General features: G+C 38.8%; 1 protein-coding gene across 1 annotated transcript in view; it reads left to right on the top strand.

Moving 5' to 3' along the window:
• kazna (kazrin, periplakin interacting protein a) overlaps positions 1-23,295 on the top strand; it is a 607,183-nt gene extending 583,888 nt beyond the window's left edge. The window contains exons 12-18 of the mRNA XM_088937941.1: positions 6,028-6,233; positions 7,825-7,943; positions 10,597-10,828; positions 11,330-11,431; positions 14,599-14,765; positions 22,461-22,593; positions 23,137-23,295. Of these exons, the coding sequence (XP_088794067.1) occupies positions 6,028-6,233; positions 7,825-7,943; positions 10,597-10,828; positions 11,330-11,431; positions 14,599-14,765; positions 22,461-22,593; positions 23,137-23,295 (1,118 nt within the window). The remainder of the gene's footprint in view (positions 1-6,027; positions 6,234-7,824; positions 7,944-10,596; positions 10,829-11,329; positions 11,432-14,598; positions 14,766-22,460; positions 22,594-23,136) is intronic.
• The last annotated feature ends 867 nt before the right edge of the window (positions 23,296-24,162 follow it).

The raw sequence follows: 24,162 nt of genomic DNA, 5'->3' as shown, positions 1-24,162 counted from the left end.
AGATGCAATTGGTGCCTGTAGAACGGCCATTGTGTAAGACTGAGCTCCACACCTTCTCCCTCTCTCAGTGCCGCCTCCCTCTCTGACAGAGCGCAGTGGGCGGTATGCTATTTTCAGAGCCTCTGATTGGGGAAAAAAAGACCTGCTGATCTGTTCTACATACCAGGAAGAGAACAGAATATGCTTTTTTTCCGTTTGAAATGTGTTGTCTTTATAAAATTCATGTATTTTAAACATTTAATTAAGAAGAAAAAAACTTACAGCATACACAAAGATTCTAAGCTGATCACGATGAAGAAAAATCACCCGTTTTTCACGCATAAAAAGTGGTTATTAAGTATCAAAACCTGTTTTTATAGCTTTTAAAGTCATGCAATGTCTAAGTTAAGCAGAAACACATCATTATATCTAATTTTTTATTTCTTTTTTAAAAATTTAAAAAATCATTTGCCCAGCCTGAGGGGGTGGGGAGGGTGCTCTAATTGACAGCTGACACTCCTCCATACACTTAAGAGAAAAATTAATAACGCCAATGTAAATGTCATATTTATAATTTGTTGATAATAAAAATGTTAAGTTCTCTAAAGCTTTCTCAGTCAAATACAAGAATATCACCTAGGAAGCTGTGTAAGCATGCGTAGGCAGCAAAAGATCAGCTAAACAGGGAAGAAAATGCTTTCAGGGATAACAATGTTTCAGGTGTGAAGAATACAGATCCATAATTCAATTTCAGCCTAAACCTGTCCCCACACACCCTGCCCCCACTGTGATTAGAATATACACAAAACACTGAAAGCATTACAGTGGATGATCAGGTGTTTCGCAGACGTAGGCATAGGATATAATTCTGGCTTTATGAACTCACACCTGGGATTCGATTAATTAAAAAAAAGTTTTTTGTAAAAACTGCACCAGGTATTAGATCTTGTTTATAGTATATTAAGGTTATATCACTGGGCAGTGGTGGACGGTGCGCTATTTTGTTAGTAACCTGCTAATCTGCTTAACACCTGTAGAAAACATTATTTTATTTCTGTACGGAATGTGTGTTAAATTTACAAAATTAAAGTGTTTCAAATGTTTAATTAAGAAGTAAAAATAACTTACAGCTTACACAAAGACTCAATCTACAGTATGGAAAAACGAGTCTTAAGAAAAAACAGGACATTTGATTGCTGGTTACTTATATTTATTTTTTAAAATGAAATAAAAAATAAGATACAATGACATGTTCCTGCCTAACTTAAACATTGCATTACTTTAAAAGCTGTAAAAAAATGGTTTCAATAGCAGAAAGTTACCTTGCGGCTGTTAAGCATATTGTAATGCTCTTGGCCACCTCAGGTCGGCCCCCCACCGCTGGGGACTCGAACCCGGGCATTCTGCGTCACTCAACAGGGACCCAGCCAGTTGAGCTAAAGGGAAGTCTCCCTTCAGCCCAGCGGCTGAGGTCCCTGCTATTCACAGGAAAGGGCGGTGACTTCACCGAGCTGGTAAGCCGGCTCGCACAACCTGTAATGTCAGCCGTATGTGTTACGATAGTTTTTGTTAACACAACACAACTTTGTCTGTAAGTGAAAAAAAATTACCGCGGGCACTTTTCCTTCCCCCCTATATTCTCATGTACTAGTAGAATAGGCGAACCTTCCAATAAAAGACAGGTTCCTTTCACCCAAGACTGGCAGTAAACAGTCGAAACTCGCCACACCTAGACACCTAGATGTTCTTTATATCTACATTTATGTCGATATTGTAGCAATAAACAAAAAAAAATGTTTGGTGTTTGTAATGTAGGGCGCTCTGTTTAAATGTAAATTACAGTATATGTAAAATTTTATGATATGTCTTTGTTGTAAATGTCTGTAATATGTCTGTAGATTTTTATTTTATTTTTTGTTTTGTTTCATGTTAATATTATAATAGAGAGTTTCTACGTCCAGGCTGTGGTCACCGAGCCTATACTTCATCAGGGTTTGTTTCTTTTTGCTGTTTCTTATCTTGGTCAAATATTCGGCTAGTGTGTATCATCTGTTTAGGGTTCTGTAGCATTCCAGTTTATGTTGTGTTTGTGTGTGTGTCCCAGTGTGTGAGATATTGCTGTTTGATCTGTGCTGTGATGTGATTGAGTGTGAGTTGCGGTGCTCTAGCAGTGCTGTCCTGAGGCTAGCTGGAGTCTGTGTAGCTCAGGCCGGCTGACTGTTCCGAAAAATAAAAGCTTGTATTGAGCAGTATTTCTTGCATTGTGAACATATATGTACACAGCGGTCCTGCAGAGTGTTGGGGAGCAAACCAACGTGAGCCCGAAAGCGCTACTTTATTAGTAATATCTTCCGTGTCATATTAACATTGGAATGTTCTTTTTTACAAGTGTAAAAAGAGGTGATACACAACGCGTCTCCTCTATAACTCTTCAGTTTACAGAGATAAATTCACCAGAGCCTCACAAAATTGTCCAGTAATACTCATCTTGTGTCTAATCTTTAGTGAAGCAGGATTTGAGCTACAGACCATTAAGAAAAAGCAGGATTAACTTTTTTCTGTCTCTTTTCTCACCCGCTGCGATTCGGGCACAGAAGGGTTAAAAAGAGGTCAGACAGGCAGAAGGAAGGGGGAGGGGTGAAACTGTTACCTGTCCTGGATAAAGTGGTTAGAAAATAGGTGGATTTACACCTCTGAAAAGCATTCCAATTTTAATGTGATACAGAAGATATTATTCATAATAAATGATCTTGGACAGTCTGTAAACTGAAAATATATAGAGGAGACACGTTGTGTATTGCCTCTTTTTACACTTGTAAAAAAGAACATTCTAATGTCAATGCGACACGGAAGATATTATTAACAACCTTTTAAATCTGAAGCTGTTAACTCTACATCACACCTGCCCATCTTCACACCTGCATGTCAAGACCATGTCAAGACTTTGATGCTTAAAATGTTTAGGAAGAAAGTGGAATACTGGTGTATATTTTTTCTTTAAACTACCAATACCAGCCATATACAGTTTATATAATATGTTTATGTTCCTAATTTAATATCGTTTATGAGCATATGAAAGGCACAGTGAATTGGAGGTTCTCAAAACTTACTTTGTATGATTGGAAACAAATATGTGATCGGATTAACAAAATGCTGTGGTGTTACTTTGTCAATGAAAAAATAAAGTATTTTCGTTTACAAAGATGGTTACAAAGATAGTGGACCACAGTAATACTTTGATCTTACAACCTGTCCAAGGTCATTAATTATTAATACTATTAGTAATATCTTCCATAAAGACTTTGATGCATAAAATATTTCTGCATAATTTAAATATTTATGATAAAGCTGGTAAAGGTTGTAAAGGTAAAGGTGGTTGTGTACTTTTGTCCAACTGAGCAATCTTGCTTTTATAAAATATACAGACTTTTTAATGTTTGATGATTAATACACAGTTTAAAATTATTAAAAGTCTAAAGAGTATACAACTTAAATTCTTAATTGGAAAAAGATTGTCCTTCATGTGTGACCAGGATTTGAAACCATGCGTTTTCTGCCGACAGCTCAAATGCTGTACATGAGAGATTAAACTTTATTAGTGCCACCTGGCAGTGATTCCTTTTATCACAACTGCGGTATTATATGGTATAACGCGTTGTGATGCAACGCCCACCACGTTTTACTGCAGTGTACCTTGTATTATTTTACTTATAGTGGTAATAGACAATGGACTGTCATGTAGTGCACTGCACCCAGGTGGTTCGAAATCAGAGAATTTGTTTCTTACATAGCCGAATATAAAAAATAGTCCACTATTAAAGCTTGTTTAATAGTCAGATTAATCTGATTTGATAGTCAGATTTAACGTATGTTTGAACACAGTCTTGCAAATTAATGTTTTTACAAGATACGGAACAATTTATCACAGTGTGAATTTTAATACTAATTATTGATTACTAATAGTTTATGCTAACACCTAACTTTATTTAGATATATATATAAAATATTGAACTGTGACATAACAATCAGAAATACAATTGGCACTGGATTTTAAAACCATGCAATGTCTTTTTGAGGCACACACGTTATTGTTTCCTATTTTTGACTTTCTTTCAAATTAAAAGAATCAGTTGCCCATCATGCCAAACAATATTATGTTGCATTTTTGAGAGACTTCAGAAGGCTTCAACTTGTCCCTGTCACCATACTGGGGCATTAGGACCCACATAGATCACCAGCCTCACTAACACCTCTTCCAGCAGCAACCTTAGTTTTTCCTAGAAGGTCTCCTATCCAGTTACTGACCAGGCTCACACCTGCTTAGTCTCAGTGGGTTGCCAGTTGTGAGTTGCAGGGTGATATGGCTGCAAGCTTAAAACAGTTTTATATAAAAAATGAAATAATTTAAAGGGAAAATTATGCATTAAATGGGTATTCATAGTGTTTGTCAAACCTGTTTCTGATAATCAGGCATTTCAAGAACAGATAGATGCCTTTAATTTATCTGATATTCTGTACAACATTTCTCACTCCCAATTCACTCTGTCCAGTTGAAGTTAAAACTCTTTATTGAAGTTTTCTGTAACATGGCTCTCATCTTTAAATATACAGAATGAAAATAGTGTTAGCTGTTTTATTGAATGGTCCTGGGAGGAAGAGCCTGAGGATGTTTAATTGTTCCTGCTCTACTGCTTTAGGGTCAGCTCCTGTGTTGTGTTACCTCTGCAGGTAATCATTAACAGTATACTGTGGTTAAACATTCACTCAAGCCTAACTAGCACCTATTATTTACATATTCAGATAGAATCCCACCAAATCGAATGCATACACAGCAGGTAGAACACAGGTCATGGGGACAAATAGCAAAAATGCTAAAGAGAGAGTAATTGTATGATAAAGGTTCATGTTGTCCCTGGAGATCTCAGAAGAGTATACAAGACAAGTTGATGCAGTGTTACTAAAGCTCTTAAAGGACCTCTCTTAAGATTTTAAAATTTTTTGATAAGTTTTGATATTTGCATTTCTCTGTTGCTAAAATCTACTGATTTTTTTGCAAACCTAGTTCAGCAGTGAGGAGCTCTAAAATCTAAGATGACAGGGTGGAATGTTGGATTTCCTTATTTGTAGGTCTACTACATTGTAGATCCATCTTATGAAAGAAAATATCTTTGATATCTAGAGAATTTATCATTTTTATTCTCAAAGTGCCCCAGGGATGGTTAAAACACAGCAGGTGGGCTTCACAGCAATAAAGGTTGTAGTTTGTGCTTGACACAGAGAGGAATTGATCTGACTGTTTGTACAGGTGGTGGTGCCTAAGACTGGGAAACACCTTCAGGTAAAAAAGAGATATCTGACACAGGACAAAGGAGAAAAGGACATGTTATATATTCAGATTATACTTATTTTTATATATTATACATAGTATAATTACTAATTATAGATTATATATTATTGTACATAATAAAACATATTTCATTATGTTATTGTCTCTATCTAAATGCCTAAATGTCTTCATAATGCAAGTTGAATTTGTTACAATATTTTAAGCATGTTACTTTAGAAATGGCACAATAAATTTATAAATTATTGTAGGATGGAATTCCTTACACTTAATGCACATTCTCTTTTTACTAACTGAAAATGGTCTTTTGTGAGTAAACAGTACAAAAGACTGTTACATGCATTATGAAAATGTAGAAATGGAATTATTGGAATGTTGGATGTTTGAGAGTGTGTCTTGCAGGTTTCTTATCATTGAAAGATTGGTTTTCTATGTACTTTTAAAGGCTATAGTTAAGTTGATGCATTGGTGATGTAGTGCCCTGTATTATGGACACATTTTACAAGCCCTTCAAATGAAAATTTTTTAAAATATAACATAATTTAGTAATGGATAGTATAATGCCAGTGAAAAACTTTAAAAGGCATAACTAGATTGAAGGGTAACTGGCTTACTGGGACTTTACTTGATCTTAACCCACTTATGACTAGAATGACTTAAGTATTTTGACAATGTAATTTCATGTAACTCCATCACCAATCCAGACTCAGACAGCCTTTCTAGCCCCACCCGTCTCAGCCTCAGCCTATCAGATGGTGAGGATCAGTTGGACCGCCTCCAGCAGGTGGAGCTAGCCCGGACCATTCCCATGTCTCAGTGGAAGGCGGGGACAGTGCAGGCCTGGCTGGAGGTCATCATGGCAATGCCTATGTATATGAAAGCCTGTGCTGAGAACATCAAGAGTGGGAAGGTAAGGCCACACTCACTGACATTATTAGTATCCTAATAATTCAGACGTGTCAGAGACAGGGGCTTCCACCCAACATTGCCATGCTGGCAGAGCCGGCACTGAACTTCAGTCTTCGTTCAGGAAAACAAGTAACCTTTCCATGTCACTTTAGGGTGTTCCTGTATGAAAAACGTCAAGCCAAAGAGTAGAAAAATGGCAAGCCAGAGAGTCTCAGTGTGTCTTGAATGAGGCATAATTTTCAATCAAAGAAGCTATCCCATTGGTATCCTTGCAACAGACATCACTAAAGTGATGGACAGTATTTAACTCTTTTGCCTTTGACTTAAGTATTTTCCCACTTTATCATGTATGAATTGAGGGAGAAGGGGTTTCACTGTGTCCATTGCCTATTTAGTGATTTGCACTAGAATAAAAGTGGTTAGACTATACACAGGGCAAATTTTTTTTTTGTTTCTATTGATCCAGGACAGGTGGGGGGTATCGCATATCTACACCTCTACCTATCACTTCTCTCAGTCGGTCTACCACAAGAATTTGTGTTTTTAAAGGGGAACTGCAATGCTATTTTTATATTTCAGGGTTAGAAAGAATTGACATTGATGAGTGCATTTCAGACCACTATAAAAGTAAATGTACATAGTAATATTTAAAACTTCCAATTTACATCACAAAGTAGACAAAATTTCCAGGTATACACTGCAATTCAGAATGAGACAACAAAACTTCCAGTGAGGTTAAGTGGCCTTATTACATTTTAAACAAGCAGGCTTGAGAATACATCCCTTTTAATCCAACAGAAATACTGCACTTGACTTCTGTCACGCTCTCTGCAGCCAGAGGTCGCTCCCACTCTGTCCGGTCCCTAGTTTCCTCTGCTTTGCTGTCCTTCCAGTGTCTCTCTCTCTGGGGCTATATATTTCCGGGTCACTCATTCCCCTTGGCTCAGCATTGACGTTCGGATGTCCTGAGACCTGCCTAGCACCAGGTTGCCCCACATCAGCTGCCTGAGGGCATTGGTTTCTATACGACTCCTGAACTGCTGAGCCCTTTTTCTGTTCTCCTGAACAGAAAAGGTTCCACGGTTCGTCCCTTCCGACATCCGTGACTCCAGATGGTTTTGCCAACAAATTAGCACTTACTTGTTCATTAGTCATTACAGTGACTAGTGAGCAGGAAGGGCTACTTTATGTCTTAATTTGTCGGAACCCTTGCTCTCGCCTGTGGCGAGACCAGCGGTTTGTGACAACATGACAACTTACAATACTTTCACCAAGTTCACGATTTTGTGCTTAATTAAGAATTTCTCAAATTTTTCTATACTGTCAATCAATTTATTTTGTCACCAAAATTTAATAACCAATCTGAGAATTTGGGACTGCAGTTCTCCTTTAAATGGTTGTGACAAATAGTTGCACTGTCATAGTTTTTAATATCTTCACAATGAAAGGCTTTGCCTACAGATTGTGTCTGGAAAAACAGTAGTTGTAGTTGCACAACATGCTGCAGCCTCTTAGCCTCTTTGTGCTTAGCAGGGGCAGGAAGCCCTTCCCTGCTAATGGATATGATCAGAGCAGACTTCTGCCCCTCACAGGTCCTGTTAAGCCTGACTGATGAGGACCTGGAGCTGGGACTGGGGGTGAGCAGCTCCATGCACCGCCGGAAGCTCAGGCTGGCCATCGAGGACTACCGAGATGCAGAAACAGGGCAAGGGTGCGTTCCTCTCTGCTCCTGTTCTCACTGAAACCACCACACATCTAGCCACATAAACTTGCAAAGCTTGTTGCATGTGCCGGCTCAAACCAGATTATTTTCAGGTAGAAAGTGGTACTTCTTTCTAACACTACTGGAGCCATTTATTAATGGAACTTTAATATTGATGTAACCACAGTATTTTTTACTTTAGCTTTACACCTCTTCAGCAGCAACCTTAGTTTTTCCCAGGAGGTCTCCCATCCAGGTACTGACCAGGCTCACACCTGCTTAGCTTTAGTGGGTTACCAGTTGTGAGTTCCAGACTGATATGGCTGCTGGGACTATACATAGAGATGTATTGACAGCAGTGTTTGATCTACGTTGAGAAATATGATGAGATTTTGGTGCCGTTTAGTTATGTCATGGACGGTGACCCCAAATGCAGGAAGTGCTTTTGAACTTTCTTGACGACTACACCACCTAACAATTTTAAAGGGTGCTAGGCTCTTTTTTCCCCGCCTTTCCAGAACCACCAGTGCACTCACAGACCAGTCAAAACAGTTATCCTACATAATTACACTTCTTATTACATTACATCAGTAAATTATTTTAGTGCATAATACATCAATCAAACCATCTCCTAGGAAAACAATGGCACAACAATGTCCATAACTGCCTATTCGACACTCAAAGCACATAACACGACTTGTCCACTATAGAACAGTACTCACAGAATCGTGCAAGAACCCCATGGTCCCCAGTTAACAAAACCCAAATGTCCAAAAACAGCAGTCCAGTATCTCTGTTCTCCAAAACCAGCTCCAGTAAATCTGGCTTTGGGTAGGTCGGAGGAAGATGATGCTAGAGCCTTTCTCTATGGCTCTCTATTGTCCCTGGTGTCTGAGTCCTCTGCTGGGTGCTGTGGTGCAACAGTGTTTCCTCTAGTTTCTTCTGTCTCTGTGTGCTCTGTAAACCCTCATGACTGGGGTTTTGAAGCCCCCTAAGCAGGGCTCAAGACTTGCTCTTTAAGGGATGGAAGTGTCCCTTTTATGTCTTGGTGTGTGGGCAAAGCTAAATGCTCAGGGCTCATTGATTAAGTGTCTGGCAATTCTCCATGTAACCTCTGAACTTTAATCTGTAGCAATTAGAAAGTATCTGCACAAGGAGGACACTTGATCAATGAGAATCTTAAAGGAAAAGGAGATAAACTCGTCAACCATTAGGGAGATACTAGCTATTCAATGCAAATTTGGACAGTCGATGCCATCTCTTCGATAAATTCATTCAGAAGCTGAAATATGTGCTTTCCTGTAGTTCTTCATGGGACATGCCCTCAAACTTGTATCTAACGTAAATGAGCAAATTGGCCAAATCAACGACCTCTACAGACTCATCTAATTGCAGTGAAAAGCATCTGCTCATCTTAACGCGCTCTATCAGCGTACTTTTGACATCATCTGCCATATCAATAATTCTATGAGTGACTATGTCTTTCGAAGGGGGCAGCAGGTCAACCTGTTTAGCAGCCTTTTCTCCACACATAATACGTGTCAGCTCTTTTGCCAACGCTAAACAAAGTTCTTCACAAGTAGTGTGGGGCTTACCTGCTTAAGCAATCTGCAAGCTTGCATTTTTACCCCTTTCCATTACAGGAGTCTGTCTCAGAAGTTAAAAGAAGTTTTTATTTCATCCGCATGGGAGGAAAACACAGAGAAGATCGGTGTATTTTTCTTAAAGTAACCTAGAACAGTCCTTGAATATTTTTCTGTTATCTATCACGCTTTCCTGTGCTCACAAGATTGCCAGTGTTCCAAAACCATGCACCTTCTCCTACCTCCCTATTTGCTGAAGATAACTTTTTTTAAAAAACAATTGGCCACTTATGTTCGTAGCACGCATTCTTATACAGTGGTATAGAATTAAATAGTAACTTTTGTGTCCACCTGAATATTAGCGCGAGCTGTATTGTAGTACGTAGGCTGCGTATTTGACACATAAACTAATTTTATTAAAATAGAAAATATAGAAACCTGTCCCAATTTTTCAGTGCACACAATAAATTTCCAGGGTCATCTGGTGTACAACCTGGGGGCGCTGTGGTACGCGTACCATAGTTTGAGAACCATGGTTCTAGTATATACATTAAAAGAGCACAGTTTTCTTAGGTAGAACAATCGCTATTGGTTGCATATCCCTGTTTTATTCAAAGGTTAGCTTGCAAAGGTTAGCATCTTCTCTGGTGCTGGCTGTCCCGAACAATACGGTCCCCCCCCCCACCTTAATTTCTCTGAGTCCACTTGTCATACAAGGGGGAAGGAAAATCATACCAGAGCCTTCCTAAGCCCCTCTCTGCCCCTAATGATTGTCTGAGTCTTCTCCTGGCTGCAATGCTGTAATCTCGCATAAACTTGCCTTTTTACAAAAAGTGTGTGTTCTCCCGGACGGGGGCTTTTGAAGCCTTCTTAACAAAAGCTCTTTTGAAACATTATGCACCAAGATTAGGGTGTTATTGGTCCATCAATGCAACATCCATACAGCCTAGACACCTGGTACCCAAACACCCTTTGCACTCTATGACACAGACTTCAATTTTTTCCACTACGTGACAGTTACAAGTAGGATTAGATTTAAGTTTAGGCATGCAACAAGTTCCACTGTTGTTGTCCTTCAGGCTCTCAAAGGCATCAGACATGGACCATCACTGGGTGGCCAAGGCCTGGCTCAGTGATGTGGGGCTGCCCCAGTACTCCCAGGCCTTCCATGCCAACCTTGTAGATGGCCGCATGCTGAATTCACTGACTCGACGCGACCTGGAGAAATACCTCAGTGTCACCAAGAAGTTCCACCAGGTTAGCCTGCTGCTGGCCATTGAGCTCTTGCATACCCTCAGCTTTGACAAAGAGGTGAGCGCCTGGGCCTTTTCACACAAGACTGTTCTCTAGTATGCCTAACTCAGCAGGGATGGACTAGGCAAGGTCATTCATCCACTTATCAGGTGTCAGCAGCTTAATGACCTAACAGCCTACTAGAATTGCCTTGAAGCCACACAGGGTCTTCCATAGTTTGTTCCTCTCATCCACAGCTCCTTGTATAAAGATCACCCTCTTATTTGCAGTGCTCAGCATACTGTAGTCCATTTTCTAGCATCCTGTCTTTTTCTCTCTGTTTAGTTTCAAGGCAATAATGAGGTATCAAATCTTGTTAACACTGCATTCTGCAATTTACCTGAGATATCAGTTCTTGTGCTTTCATGTTTCTGATATTGAAATATCCCATTCATTTAGTGACCTTTTCTGGTCACTAAATGCTTTGTGCCTTGGGGGAAAAGGAGGCACACAAGAGGGTATATGAGCAATCTTCCAGCAGTACAGGCATCTGAAGGATGGCTGTTGTGCTCTGTTTAGGTCCTACAGGCTCGCCGGGCCCAGTGTGAACACCTGAACACAGACCCCATTGTGTGGACCAACCTGAGAGTGCTGAAGTGGATGAAAGACATTGATCTGAAGGTATGGAGTGCTCTTGTCCAGTGGGTTTTTTCTACTGTTTGCCTACTAAACAAGACAAATACAGTGAGGAACAGGGGCACTATTGACCATCTCTCCAAATTATATAATTATATTATTGGACTCAAAGCTTTTGTACACACTTTGTGAACTATGCAACATCTCATTTAACCATTATTAGTCTCACTAATCTTTAATAGCATTAAGACACTTACAATTTACAATTACAGTAGATTGACTATATTTTCTTTTTTTGGTTGAATTTGTGGGAGTTTATCACTGAAACAGGCACTTAATTAGGTATTAAAAGCAAGGCCTGATATAGACAGGAAATGTTAGTATTGCTGCCTGGTCCAATAATTTGGGTGTAAGTCAAGACAGGGCAGTGTCAATATTTACCTGTTATGTGAATATAATCGGTGTTACCTTTCTAACTCAATAGCTTGATTAAATTATTTGAAATTCACTGTTATTTGTTATTTGTTATTTGTTTAACATATTTATAAATATATATTGCTAAGTAACATTAGTTCTCTAATAGAATGGAATGCTGTAAGGTGGTGAAAAATTGATGTATTTTTGTTCATTTTAATGTGTGTAGCTTAAAAATGTTGTGCCAGAAAAAATGGCATCAGCTGAGCGTTTGTGTGTTGGAAGTCGTCTTTATTCATATGCATATGGAAGTCGTGTTGTGTGGCACAAGACTTAAATGACAATGCTTACAGTGCTCTTTTATACAGTGAAACAAACGATACAAGGTACACTCCCACATTTGCATTGTGGCTATATATGGTCATTCTAAAAAGATGACCATCACATATACATTCTTTACTGCTGGCTTGTGTGACAAGCAGCCCCTTCTACTGAATAGACCATTTATTCCAGGAGAGGTCACTCGATCATTTCCCTGAGAACTATGTCAGCTGTGCGTAAAGACATCATGTGGCTATGTTATCTTTAGACCAGATATCCTGGGACGGATTTAGTTAAATATAAGTAAAATAATACATAGTTAACAAGATATAATATGAACTTTTAGTAAAAACGTTTGGTTAATTCAGTAGAGTGACTGGGATATTGCTGACACATGCAAGTTTTTTCCACATCTCATCCACTAAACTCTGTAGCTCTTTCAAAGTCACCGGAGGCCTCACAGTTGAATCCATAACCAGGTGCCTCCTTGCCTAGCTGATCCATTAGGAGGAACATTAGGAGTTCTAGGCAATGTCCGAGTATTAGTAGTCAGTGCTTTCATTACTTTTTACACCTTTTTCCTGATTTGTGCCTTTTGTGCCTTTACTTACAATATGTAAAAGACGTTTTCATAAGTGGTTTTGAAAGCTCCTTGGTGTTCATAGATGAAACCTTGTTTGAAATTCAGATGTATTGTGAACAAAATCATATGAATGACAATTATTGCACACTGACAGAGACCACTCAACTAATTGTGTGATTCTTTAAGGTAATTTCGTGCTCTTATATTAATTTAAGTTTACTATAACAAAGGGTTTGAATACCTTGAGTTTTCCATTATTCTATCATGTTAATAATCTATTTACTTTTTTTGCATTTTTGCTTTGAATGTGTAGTGTACATAACAAATACTAATTGCTAATTCAAAGTGGCATGACTATAGGCTTTAAGGCAACAAAATGTACAACCTTTAAAAATCTGATAGAAGGTACTACTATATCAATCACACCAGTAATGCTCAATGATTCCTGGTTTTCACCTGAAAAGATTTCATAGAACAGAGGCAGACAAAGTGGGAAGCCACCATTTAGTCAAGCTGGGGTCAAAAGAGAACAATTTATCATTACTACTGTTACAGCTTTAGGTGAGTGAGAAGTGTCTCTTAGATTTTAGATAAGGTTTGTGACACTTAGAAGAGCAAGCATTTCTAACTTCAAATAAGAGAGGATGTTTGCTGAGGCCTGGGGGGTCCCTTGAGCAGAAACAATTGTAAAGTTTACCTTAGATTACATACAGTAGATAAGGGTTAATGAGCAATACAGACACACACAATATAAGATCACATTAAGAGGACAGAGAAAGGAAGAGGAGGAAGAAACAGGAAGCTGGGAAGAAGGAGAGGAGAGACAAGAGTCCGGAGGAGTTGGAATTTGAAGCTTGTGCCAGGCCCCCTACTTCATGATCATCCAAATAAAACCTGACTAGAACTAAGTATCTAAACCTTACTAAAGAGAAAGCTTGCTATTCTGTGTTTTTAGGGAACTTGGATTTCCGGGGTAAACAATCCTCAGTTAGAAACACCTTTCCTGCTTAGGATGCAGTTTTATGGATAGGGATATAGGCTCCCATTTATTTTGTGGCATCAGGGGTGCAGAGAGAGAGATTTTGCTGCAGGTTGGATTGTATTTAGTTAGAAGGCAGCTCATCTCTTATGTGGCCTCTGTAGCCATTAAGATGCTAAGTGCTTAGTAGCAGTCTGAGGTTTTTGGGTGATCAGAATGTTAGGCCTCTGAAATGCCTTGTTTGTAAATACTGTACAGTGAGTAACTTGTGTGTTGTATGTTTTGTGGTATGTAGTTTGTGTCTTGTTATTGTAATAAATATTTGTTTTACCATGTGTGTCTGGATTATTACTCCTCTCACCAAAGCTGTGCTACAAAACACAAAATGCAAGGACAGAAAAAAGAATTCACGAATAACAACTGCTCAGGTATATTCTAGAAAAAACACTTACAAGTTGGGGATTATGAATAATTATTTTCTTATTGACTAAACCGCTCAGTCGATTCCTGCTTTTCATCATTTTTGTAACCCCCCATTTGTAGCACTACAAAGTTTAGGAAAAGCCTTTCAGCAACTAATTTGGTAGCTGCAAACTTACTTATCTGATTATTTTATAGTGTACAGTAAATCTATTTCTTGAAGCATCCCAAGGAATCTTCTGCATCAAAATAACCAGTTGTACCAGATTCTCACCATCATTTGTTTGAGGTTGGAACTTTGACTTGTGCTAGGTCAAAAGTAACATTAACACATTTTCTTACAGTGAAAAAGCAGATTTCTAGGGATTGCTCAAAAAACTGCTGAAGAAGATATTCATGTCATATTCGCTGGCTTCTAGCAAGCGAAGCGGCATGTCACAGAGACTACAGACTCTCATCCTCCATCCTCCATCTCATGATCCTCCACCTTTGCAGGAGTATGCTGACAATCTTCAGAACAGTGGTGTCCATGGGGCTGTGTTGGTCCTGGAGCCTGCCTTCAACACTGATGCCATGGCAGCTGTGCTGGGGATTCCCAGCAACAAGCACATCATCCGCAGGCACCTGTGTGAGGAGATGAAGGCCCTCATCAATTCCACAAGGTGAGGTCTGCACTGGGGAAGGCTTATCTGTATCTTGTCCACATTCTACATTTGAAATGGAAGACAAAGGGAAGGGAGGGATAGAACCAGAAGGGAATGGAGGTTTGGGGGGGGGGGGTGGATCACAAGTGTCTTTAAAATGCAAGGACTTCTTGACAGTGTTACAGTGCATTTGCTCTTGGTAAACATTTTAACAAAACAGAATTGACTTGCATTCCCACTTGTCATTCCTGTTATGTCATTTATTTTTGTCATTTTTGTGTATTGCATCAGGCAGAAAAGACCCCATTAAAAATGTGTGTAATACTGATAATGTTCCCCCATACATAATTTTTGTGGTTGAAATAGCATTTTTCAAATGTTTATTTTCCCAGCAACAGAGAAAAAAAAACTACTGGCATGTTAACAACATAAAGTGAAATGGTAGACATAGTTAATAACTGAATTATTTTTCAGTTTATTACAGTTTCTTAAAGCACCTAAACAATCAGGGTTTAGGTAGAGTGAGGCAAACATGGATGAGAGAATCATTAGGGAATTGTAATCGTAATATGGTGTGCTTCAAATTATTTTTTGAAACTGTGCAGATTTAATCCAAAAGTTAATACTTTTAAGAATGCAGACTTAGAAGGAATGGGACAGAGCTCAGAAGAAGAAGGCATAGGATAGATATGGAATAAGTATAGAATGGATGGCAATAGTTTAAAGAGATTCCGGCTGAAGCACAGATCAAATTTATACCAAGTGTTGCAAATCACCAGCTAAAAAAGTAATCCCAAAATGGTTCAACAAATCAAGGTAGGAAATACCTGAGGTAAAAAAGTGCTTTATAAAATCATTAAAAACAACAAGACCCAGTTAAAAAAAGGATTCCAGTGAATGGCAAGCACAGGTGAAAAAGGATGTTACGTCACCTGCTCTGGTAAGCCGGCTCTTACACAGTACCTGTCGGCCATAAGCGTTACAAGTATATAGCTGGTCTCGGTACTTTAAAGAAAACATACACACCAGTATTCCATTTCTCCCTAAACATTTTAAGCATCGAAGTCTTTAACTAACGTGATACCGGAGTCAACAAGCATACTTTTAGAATTTGATTAAAAGGGAATATAATATGGAATCGAGTATCTAAAGAAATTAATAATGATATAATTATATTCATGTACTGCAACATCTCCCCTTTTTATAAAACGACATGGTTGAAAACTGTTCCAGAGCCACTGTTGTTTCATCAGTGAAAAGTACATCATGAAATGCCTCTCCCTGTTCAATCCACTGGAAAAAAGAAAAGGAGCATAAAGCGTCTGATGGTCATAAACGATATTCATTTAGGAACAGCATCATAGATATGTTTTTAACTGCACTGCATCGGAGAGAATACCATAGTGTGTTTTTTTTTACTCTCTGGCGGAAACTGGCTTCCATAAGAATCAGTATGGCTCAGAGATTAAATAAAACTTCACTCGCACCAAACAAATGTATATTTCTAAATATCACAACATGATCGAATTTAAGTCATTTTAATAACAATGAATAGTCACCTATTCGTTACAATATATACATTTATATTGATTTAAATCGCGTTTAAATCGCCTTTATTTAAAACCCATAAATAAAGCTGATACTGTTTAGACATTTAATTATTTAAAACTGTATTACAGCAGCACAATGCACAATGCAACGTAAATCGCTATCTTTGTCTTCTGTGTAATAATGTTCACCTCTCTGTCCAGCAAATTAACAATAGTAGTAATAATGAACTTTATTGTATATGGCGCCTTTAAAGGTGGCTCCTCAAAGCGCTTTACAGGTTAAAAACAATAACAACAATACTGTTAGGCTGGGCAAACGATTATTTTTAAAGAAATGCAAAATGAGATATAATGATGTGTTCCGGCTTAGACATTAAAGAAGAGCATAACACGTGGGCGGCATAGAGGTTGGCTCTGGCTTTCCCATCTACTGTATACCGATACACTGCAAGTACATCCCCCCTCTCTGCGGGAGTGACGAATTAAACCGGTTTCACAGGTATTTTCAAAGTAGAAGGGGGCGAGATTTCCAGCGAAAGACACCTCCCCCCCTCAAAAACCCAGTAAGTACAGTACTTACTAGTTAAGAAAGCTACGCTCCTCAATGAAATCGCTTTAACATGCTAATGCGTTGGTGTAAGAGTCCGGGCGTGGCAAGCTTCTAATGTCAACCCGACTACTGCAAAAGGAACCCTTCTTTCATTGGAAGACAATGAACATATTTTAGCCCTGAATGAATTAATAGCAAACATGGTTTACATAAAATACATTTTTCCAAGAAAGTTTAGCCTTTGTCACTAATAAAAAAAAACACTAAATAAAGACATAAATATAGAAATCTTAAGATTTTTAAAATACATGACTTTGCTAAAATTTATTTGAAAATAAAAACGATTACAAACGCCAGGGGAGAGAGAGAACAGGGGAGGGATGTTGGTTTTGCATAAGGGGCGGGGCTATGGAAATGAGGTCTGTTTGTGAATGTGGAGTTACATGTTCTGGCTGTTTGTGAATTATCGTTGTTGAGTATGGAGTGTTGAGGTATTGATTTTGTGTAATGCTTTATGTTGAAAATTGAGGTGGATTTTGTTTATGATAAAGAGGATAAACTGGGATGGGAGGAGGGTTTGGTTTTGCATAAGGGGCGGGATTATGATAATTGGAGGAATTTGCGAGAGTATAATGGTTTGATATATTTGATTTTGTAATGTGGTTGTTATCTATGTTTTTGGTTGGTATTATGTTTATATGGTTGTTTTTGTTGGTTGGTTGTTATTATGGTTATTAATAATACGATCTATAGTTGAAATCTGAGCCTAAATAAAAAGCATTTTCAGAGAGCAATTACGCTGTGTTTATGTAGAATAAGTGATTAGGTTTATGAGCAATCTAACTACTTATTCATTTAAAACGCTATATAGAATAAAGTTTATTATTAATTTGCTGGACAGAGCAATGTTCAAATAAATTTGCAAAAGAAATAAACAAAATAATCATTTATTTCTTTATCATATTGGCTAGCTAATGTCCTCTCTTTGCTAGTTAGTGGCTGTGTTTCTGCTTTGGGTAGCAACGGGTGACTGTTCTCAGGCGGAAGATGTAAACAGCTTAATTTTCGTATTAAATAATTTTTTAAAATTAAAATTCATTCTATACAGCAATCGCATATTTGGGTACCGTTTCATAAAACTTTCATGCTTAAAATATTTAGGGAGAAATGGAAGACTGGTGTGTATTTTTTCTTTAAACTACCAAGACCAGCCATACACAGTACAGTTTACGTACAGTACATACAGTAATGTTTATGTTCCTAAATTAATATCGTTTATGACCTTCAAATGCGTTATGCTCCTCTTCTTTTTATGCTCAGCTACTAAAATTTCCCTTTAATGGTAAAATTCCATATAAATATTTAAAACTAAGCGGATTAAAATGTGCACAGTAAAGACATTAAATGATTAAATCTTTTCACTACCAACCAATGCACCACGAGTGCCCCTGTCGGTCATTTTGGCCAGCCAATCACTTACCGCGGTGCCCTCCGGTGCCCTGCAGTGGCTTGTGGGTAGGTTACCGTACCACGGGTTTGTACCGCGCATTTTGAATGGCTGCATCTGTATCTAGATTACTCAGGACACTTCAATAGCCACAATAGTTGTAACATTGACTATAGCATTTGTTGTGGTCTACTTTGTAACTGAAATAACTATTATATAATTAATCACATTTATATTCTCAAAGACCAGTAAACATTTTGCTCATTAATTACACTTTATCAAATGTCTTAATAAAAATAGTTTAGCACCTGATATTATAATGTTGATATTGTAATGACTGCGGGTTTTGGTACAGAATGGAGCAGGCATGGACTCAGGGAATGGGCTTGAACAACACATTTATTAACTCGAACCGGGGAAAGGTACACACACAGGGACAGGGGTTACAGCGCTGCACCTTCACTAACACACACACACAAAGGGAAGAGCCTGTCTCCCAGCCTCCGCCCCACTATATACAGTCCCGTAGTCAGGCCCGCCTATAGGGAACAGGAAGGAATCAGTGAGGACCTTAAAATACTGAATTTAGACAAGTGAGATCAACAAGCGATTTAGTTTATTGTTAACAGTCCCGTAGTCCCAGGAGCTGTTCTCAGCCCGCCTTGCATGCGCATGGCTAAAGCGCCCTGCGTGGTGCTACATTGCCCCTGCCTGAAGAGTCTAGCGTCCCGCCGACCCCAAACCATCTCTCCAGACTGCACTCACAAGGCAGGCTGCTCCGCGGGCTCCTCCTGCTAGCCTCTCTATCCGGGCCAGGGACCTCCATCTGGGCAGGCTCTCCATCCAGGCCAGGACCCTCTGTCTAGGCAGGCTCTCCGTCTCAGCTAGGGCTCTCTCCCTGCGCGCTGGGCCTTTCACCGCGCTGCTCCGAGCCTTTGACCGCTCCACTATGACACCAATGTAATGACCGCAGGTTTTGGTACGGAATGGAGCAGGCATGGGACTCAGGGAATGGGGTTGAACAACACATTTATTAACTCAAACCAGGGAAAGGTACACACACAGGGACAGGGGTTACAGAGCTGCACCTACACTAACACAGACAGGAACAGGAAGAGGCTGTCTCCCAGCCTCCACCCAACTATATACAGTCCTGTAGTCCCACCCCCAGGTGTTGTTCTCAGCCCACCTTGTGTGCTCATGGCTAAAGCGCCCTGCGTGGCGCTACAATATTAAAGTTTTACTCATCCAATGCTGGCCAGGACGGTTTTAATGAGAGAGTTTAAAGTTCTGCGTGGAGACAGTGGATGGGTGGTGAAAACATGGTTTATCCCAGGGTGTACAAAACATATCATTACTCATTAAAACTGTCGTCATCAGGATCATTGCACAAGTCAGCAAGATAAATATTATTCAAAACACAGATAATACCGAGATGTATTTTTATAAACAATTGGCCTTCACAGCACTGTCTCTGGATTATTCCCATCTTCTCCTACTCTCTGTCTACATTCATCACCACAGACTTGTACAATTGCTCTCTCTTCATTCACTGGACACTCTAAAAATCTATTCAGTTTTTTTCTCCAAGTTATCATAATATGATCTTGGTACTTTGATCCTGAGCGCCTCTTTTGCTGCCCATGGATCATCAGAAATCACTGTTGTTTCTCCTTCAAAGACTTTCAATTAAGCAGGATATAAAACTTATGTCTTCAATTTTTTAGCTTGAAGCATTTTTCTAATAGCCTTGAAGAGATTTTGTTCTTGTTGAACTATTGCTGTAAAATCTTGAAGTAAATTCTACCCATGCCCTTTAAAATACATCTCCTTTTTCTTCCATGCAGTTTTTAAGATCCTCATCCCAGGTAGGAACATACACAATGATCGAGTACATCCTCACATCGTCTATAGACTTTTTAATAAGTGAGCAGTGGGCATGAATTATCCTCAGGCCTTCACTGTCCTCAGGAGCTCCTCCACCAAACTTTCCACAAACTTGATCATTTCTTCTTCCCCAATGCCCTCTTTTCACAATATAAATTTGGATATAGTTTTGTCGCAATTTATTTTCATGATCATCAGTTTTGTAAATCATACTTATTTCTTTCATTAGGTATTGAACTATCGCTAATAACAATTTTTCATCACAATATATCTATTTTCAACCTCTGCTACCGTTTTATCAGTCTCTTGACATTTTGACTTAAGATCTCTCATTTCTCTATGAAGCACGGAAAGTATCTCTTTCATTTCTAAATTCTTTAAGATCTCTCCTCAGTTCACTTAATTGGTCATTAATGTTATAACTTTCATGTAATCATCCATCATCAGAAACTGAAGCCAAAACATTTGTTTTTGTCTGCTTCTGACCTTTAATATTTCTCTTAGAAAACTGGATAGTTGTACCTGAATGTAAATTTATTTGCCCATTAGGATCATTTTGCAACTTTTAAATACTAGGCAATATTCCCTCCAGAAGTACGTTAGAAGATGGTAGTGTAAGAAATATCAGCCTGCAATACCTTGATGGTTTAAATCACAAAAATGCAGAATCACTCACTCGCAGCCTGGTGTCTTAAAGTTTTCTGGCTTGAACATGTGGTCCATTCTTCAGCCATGGTTTGATTGAGTGATCGGAGCTGTAGAGTGAGAAAGAAAGTGAGCTGTACAGTCACTTTAAAATCTGGAAATCATGCTTGGTGATTAGTTGTCACATCATTAGTTCCTCTTAAGTTAGTAATCTTTTGGGTGATCAACTGTGAACTCTAATTCAGTTTCCCAGTCAAGATGGTGTCTTTTGGTGTGTTCCAGACTGAAAGATTTCTTGTTGCATGCTTAAACCATGGAAAGTGCCCCAGAATGGATTAGTCAATGGTAGGCTGTCCTGGTCTCTAATAGAAACTCACAACAAGCCGCTTAACAGAGCAGTCCCTTTCAGCTGTATTCCTAGTGCTTTGCACAAAACACTAACCTGATAGGAAAAAGAAGCATTTTTAGAAAATTTTATTCACACTTAATTCTTACTGTAATGATATTCCTTGCCTGACTACAAGTTTATCTAAATTTTCAGAAGGTCTTAGATAACATTCCCCATAAAAGATGAATGCTTGAATTACAAGCAGTTGGCTGTCAGGGAAATGAGTGCATATGGATTGAGAATTAGCAAAAAAACACATCGCATGTAAGGGGTGAATATTCAAATTGGGGTGATATAATTAGTAGAGTACTGCAGGAATCTATACTTGGACTTAATTTACTTAATTTATATCAATGATATAGTTAGTCAATTTTGCAGAGTAATACCAAATTAAGATCAGCAAACACTGAAGAAACAGCAAATTAAATTCAAACAGATTTAGAACAAATTCAAGACTAGGTAAACACCTCGCAGATGATGTTTAATGTTGACAGATCCAGGGTTTTGCATGTAATAAATATATACACTCCAAACAATACAAAATGGGAAACAAAATGGGAAAATGGGAGACAGAAGAGGCTGTTTTTGAAAAACACTTGGGTGTGTATGTTGACACATTGTTTATATCTTCCAGACAATGTTGGAAAGCAATAAAAAGGAAAACAAAGCTTTGGTTTATATAGTCAAACATGTAGAATTAAAATCGGTGGATGTTATGTTAAAATAGTATAATGCACTAATTACACCTTATTTAGAACATTGTGTACAATTGTGATCACTATGTTTAGATAGAATATGCCAAAAATGTAGTCCTTGCTGTTTTTACTCTATCACAGTAGGTGGCAGTAACGGTTTGTATTTGTTTATTCAGACTACATGAAGTAGTAAAAAAACATACCCTTCACTTTGTATTTACTTTGTCACTTTAAATAAACAGTGGATAAATGGGTATCCACTGGCACCAATCTCTGCTTTCTTGCGTTTCAGGGCATATGAAAAAAAAACTGGTGTAACCAGCAACCTCAACACTTCACAACCTGTTTAATAACCTTTAATAACTATGCAATAAGACCAGCAGTGTGTTGTGCAGAGAGGGGTGAGGCTGGCAGTGCAGTGGGTAAGACTGACTGTGTGTTGTGCAGAGAGGTGTCCAGATGGCAGTGCGTGGGTAAGACTGATTGGCTGGTGTTGTGAAGAAAGTAGGGATGAAAGTAGTGACTAAGGCTCAGTACTCATATTTCCTCAGGTTGGGTCTGCAGCAGGACTACGAGAGAGTAGGAACATACACTATTTTGCGACAGAGCACAATGGGACGCCTGACTTGCCCCGTGAGCAGACCACCAGAGGATGACCATTCCCTTAACCGGTGCATGGGGAAGGTGGGTACTAGCACATCCTCTGGTATCTGTCCCTGGACTGGTATCTGTCTACTGCCAACCTGTCTGGTGCTGTGGAACCACTATGTAATGCACCTGTACACTCACCAGACACCAGCTCCCAGTGGGGAGGAGAACAGAGTGATGAAGCCAATTAATAGATTGGGATTATTAGGAGGCCAGGATTCTGGGGTTAGATCCCTAAAATGCCCTAGGATTTTTAATGACTATAGAGTATGTTTAGGGAACCCATTTAATAGGTGGTATACAGCTATAAAACAGTAGAGCTTAGTAAGCCAAATAAAACTTGATAAAATGGCACAAATGTCAGACTGGTAAACTTTCAGATAGGTCACAGTTTCAACATTGTCTCTTTGGACTGAATGTCACTACTGTTATGGTCTTTACCATGCATGTTTTTTAGATGTTATTAACTGCCACTACATTATATTTTTCCAGGATTTTCAGAGTTGCAGTCACTTCTTCCTGTGGTCTTGCCTTTCTTCTGTAGCTCTGATTCTTCGCTCTCCCTCATTATTGTTTCAGCCTCCCCTGGGCTTTAACCCAAAGACCTACAGTGGGAGAGAAATGGGGCTCCACAGCAGCTGTGGCTCCCTCCCAAGAGAAGCCCGGAAGGATCCCCAGCCAAGGACAGAAGGTAGTCCTGTGCGCAGCTACTCAGGGATCGAGGTCACCAATGTGTAGCCTTGCCCTTGCTGTCTCCTGTGTCTACACTGGGCTGGAGTGGAGAACAGAGTTCACAAGAGATCCCGGGTTCAGTGTTGTCTAAAGGCCTGTCTTAATGGGCTTCTCAACTGTTTGTACAGAAAATGTCCTTAAAGCTGTGATCAGGCAGGTATGGACGTGAAAAGGGAATTGTTTTTTTGGATATTTTTTGTGATCAGCATGTTCCCTTTTTAACATTTAAAGCCGAGTAAAATGTCACTCTTTTTTTAAACCAGGGTATTGGTAAAGTTGTCTTCATTATAAGAACCAGGCTTCTTTAATAAGCAGACACACAGATAATAGTATAGATACTGTATTCTGTGGCCTTCTCTGTCTTTTTCACAGGAGAAGCCGACACATTTAAAGTGCAATATATTTTAAAAATGCATCCATGGGCTGAAGAAAGCTTCCAAAACACTTCTTTTGTACAAAAGACATTTTCTTATCTTAATGACTTTTCCAGACTTGCAAGGAAATGTAACATCAAGGTGAATACCCCCTCCATGCAGTACACATAGGCCTGGCAGGACATGAGCTACCCAATAAAAGGAACATATTTTCTTGTGATTATTCAAATGTTCAACTACAAAAAAGTCTTAGAGGAAAAAAATCAGCACATTTAAAAACAAGTTTATTTGCCCTCTGGCACAAATTATTGTTTAACAATATTTAGTCAGTGACATAGGCTTTGTATCACAGTCAGGCTTTACTTGAATTTAAGTTAATTTCATTCTACAGTAGATGGGCTATATGGGGTTTAGTCTCAACGACACATTGTATTTTGTATTTCATGGAGTATCTCCCCACCAGATAGAATATTTTTGTGATTAAATAGCTGACACTGTA

This window comes from Atractosteus spatula, chromosome 20, assembly GCF_055471065.1.
Source record: "Atractosteus spatula isolate fAtrSpa1 chromosome 20, fAtrSpa1.hap1, whole genome shotgun sequence".
NCBI classification, from domain to species: Eukaryota; Metazoa; Chordata; class Actinopteri; order Semionotiformes; family Lepisosteidae; genus Atractosteus; species Atractosteus spatula.
The sequence above is the reverse complement of the archived record's forward strand: the minus strand, read 5'-3'. Positions and strand labels throughout refer to the sequence as shown.